General features: G+C 48.4%; 1 protein-coding gene across 1 annotated transcript; it reads left to right on the top strand.

Moving 5' to 3' along the window:
- Positions 1-1,134: 1,134 nt before the first annotated feature.
- Positions 1,135-1,802, top strand: KIAA0040. The gene has a single exon (XM_082671281.1). The coding sequence runs from the start codon at positions 1,166-1,168 to the stop codon at positions 1,466-1,468; it is 303 nt and encodes a 100-aa protein (XP_082527407.1). The 5' UTR covers positions 1,135-1,165; the 3' UTR covers positions 1,469-1,802.
- Positions 1,803-2,115: the final 313 nt, after the last annotated feature.

Here is a 2,115-nt window from a genome sequence, read left to right as displayed (position 1 = left end):
CTCTTCAATTTCTTTGAATTATCCTTGTCCTCCAAGTCTTGTTTACACCCGAGAACCTGTGGATTCCAGAACTGAAGGCGCCTCTAAGACCTTATACTTGAGGGCTGAGGCCTGAGATATAGGTAGAGAGTTGGAGAAGGTGCCACAGGAAGAGGGGCCACTCTGGACAAGCAACCAGAACAGTCCCGGCTGTAAGCTGAGCTCAGAACAGGAATAGAGAGACATCCAGGGACCTCATCGCTGTTTCCAAGTACCATCACTGATCAGCCTGCAAAACTCTTTCCACTGCAAAGAAAGGGAATAGGCAGGGAAGGAGACTTGGGAATCTTTGGCTGGGAGACAGAAAGCAGAGACAAGGGTAATGAGGGAGAGGAAGGTAGAAACAGAGAGAACTGGTTTCCCACACAAAGCACGATGAGGCACAGGAGTGGGGTATAAGGAGGGGGGAGACATGGAGCAGGGAAGAGAGCATGAAGGGACAGCAAGGAAGGCAGGAGTGAGGCAGGATGAGGACTGATGACCTCCTAGCCTGGGGAGGTCCAAGTCCCCTATGACAGCCAGCAAGACTTGGACATTCTATCTTGTGCTTAAGCTTTAATTAGTGTTGAAAATGGCAAGTTCATAGAAGGTCAGATATGGAGCTGTCCTGTGGGGAGTATGTATTCAACACCTATCAGGTGAGCTGCAGTGGAGAACTGCTCCTGTAGAGGGTCCAGGGACCCTTAACCAGAACACTGTGAATACACACATTGATTTATTTATCTGACAATTGCAGAGCACTTACTATGTGCCAGGTCTGATATGCTATTAATTTTTATATCCTAAGCCCCATACAGTTGTACATAGCAAGAATTAGTTAATACTTAATACATGCATGTGTTTATCTTGTTTATAGAGTCTCAATACAATTTCAGTGAACTCCGGAAACCTTTGATTTCCTCCCATTTCCTAAGCCTAAAATCGATGATGTTATTAAAAATCACAGACCATCCCCACTGCGTATCTCTTAAATTATCTGTTTTTCTCTCTTTAGGTGCTATCCGTGGCATGCCCAAACCCAAAGCTGGTAGAGGAATAAGTTACAAGTGGGCAATTCTGCAACCTGTCACACCCAGGCCTTGCTGGTGAGCTGAGAGGCTCCTCTGGTCCCATCTAGCCAAGCACCATGGAGAAAATCAGCGCCTTCTTTAGCGCCATCTGGGACACCATCTCGGCCAAACACCAAGAGGGCCTCTTCAACAGCATCTGTCTAGGCATCCTCCTGGGGCTGCCCCTACTGGTGCTTATCACCCTCCTCTTCATCTGTTGCCATTGCTGCTGGAGCCGGGCAGGCAAAAGTGGCCAACAGCCAGAGCGAAACAAGGGGAAGAAGAAGAAGAAAAAGAAGAAGAAGGCTGAAGAAGACCTCTGGATCTCCGCTCAGCCCAAGCTTCTCCAGATGGACAAGAGGCCATCACTGCCCGTCTAGTTAGACAGGAGGCAGAAGTGTCCTCCCCTGGGGGCTCAGCTGCCTTCCAACCACACACAGGGTAGGGAGGAGAAATCCCTGAAGTGATGCACTCACATCCACAGAGGAGCTACTCAACCAAGGAGCAAACCTCAGACTGAGTATCCCCATGGAGGACATTCCCGGGGAACACGCGGACAAGTCTTAGGTGCTGTCTCAGCATCTGTGTGTCCAATAGCAATGCTCTTTACTACAGACTCAGGCATGCCTTCCACCCACCTCTGGCACATTCCATATGCAAAAGCACAAGGAACATTTATCCATACATCTTGACAAATCTCCCAAATGCACACATGCACACCACACACACACACACACACACACACACACACACACACACACACACACACACACACACACACACACACACACACACGCATATATTCAGGCAACAGGTACCTGGACAAGTATATACTGTTCATCAAATGGTCACTGAATGTCTACTTTGTACAAGGCACTAAACAAGGCAGTACATTATCTGCTCTTAGAAAAACATCTCATAGGAAAGCCTGGCAGACCCGGGCACACATGCACAATTACATAACCAGACAAGAGGCCTACGCACTGTCAGTGCCGTACACCACTCAGGTTAGAGATGTCTGCTCTTC

The sequence above is a fragment of the Grampus griseus genome (assembly GCF_964374135.1).
Source record: "Grampus griseus genome assembly, chromosome: 1".
NCBI classification, from domain to species: Eukaryota; Metazoa; Chordata; class Mammalia; order Artiodactyla; family Delphinidae; genus Grampus; species Grampus griseus.
This window is presented reverse-complemented; position numbering and strand designations above follow the sequence as displayed.

Coding starts and splice junctions, on each gene's coding strand:
- KIAA0040 (XM_082671281.1), top strand. CDS start 1,166: ATGGAGAAAATCAGCGCCTTCTTTAGCGCCATCTGGGACACCATCTCG.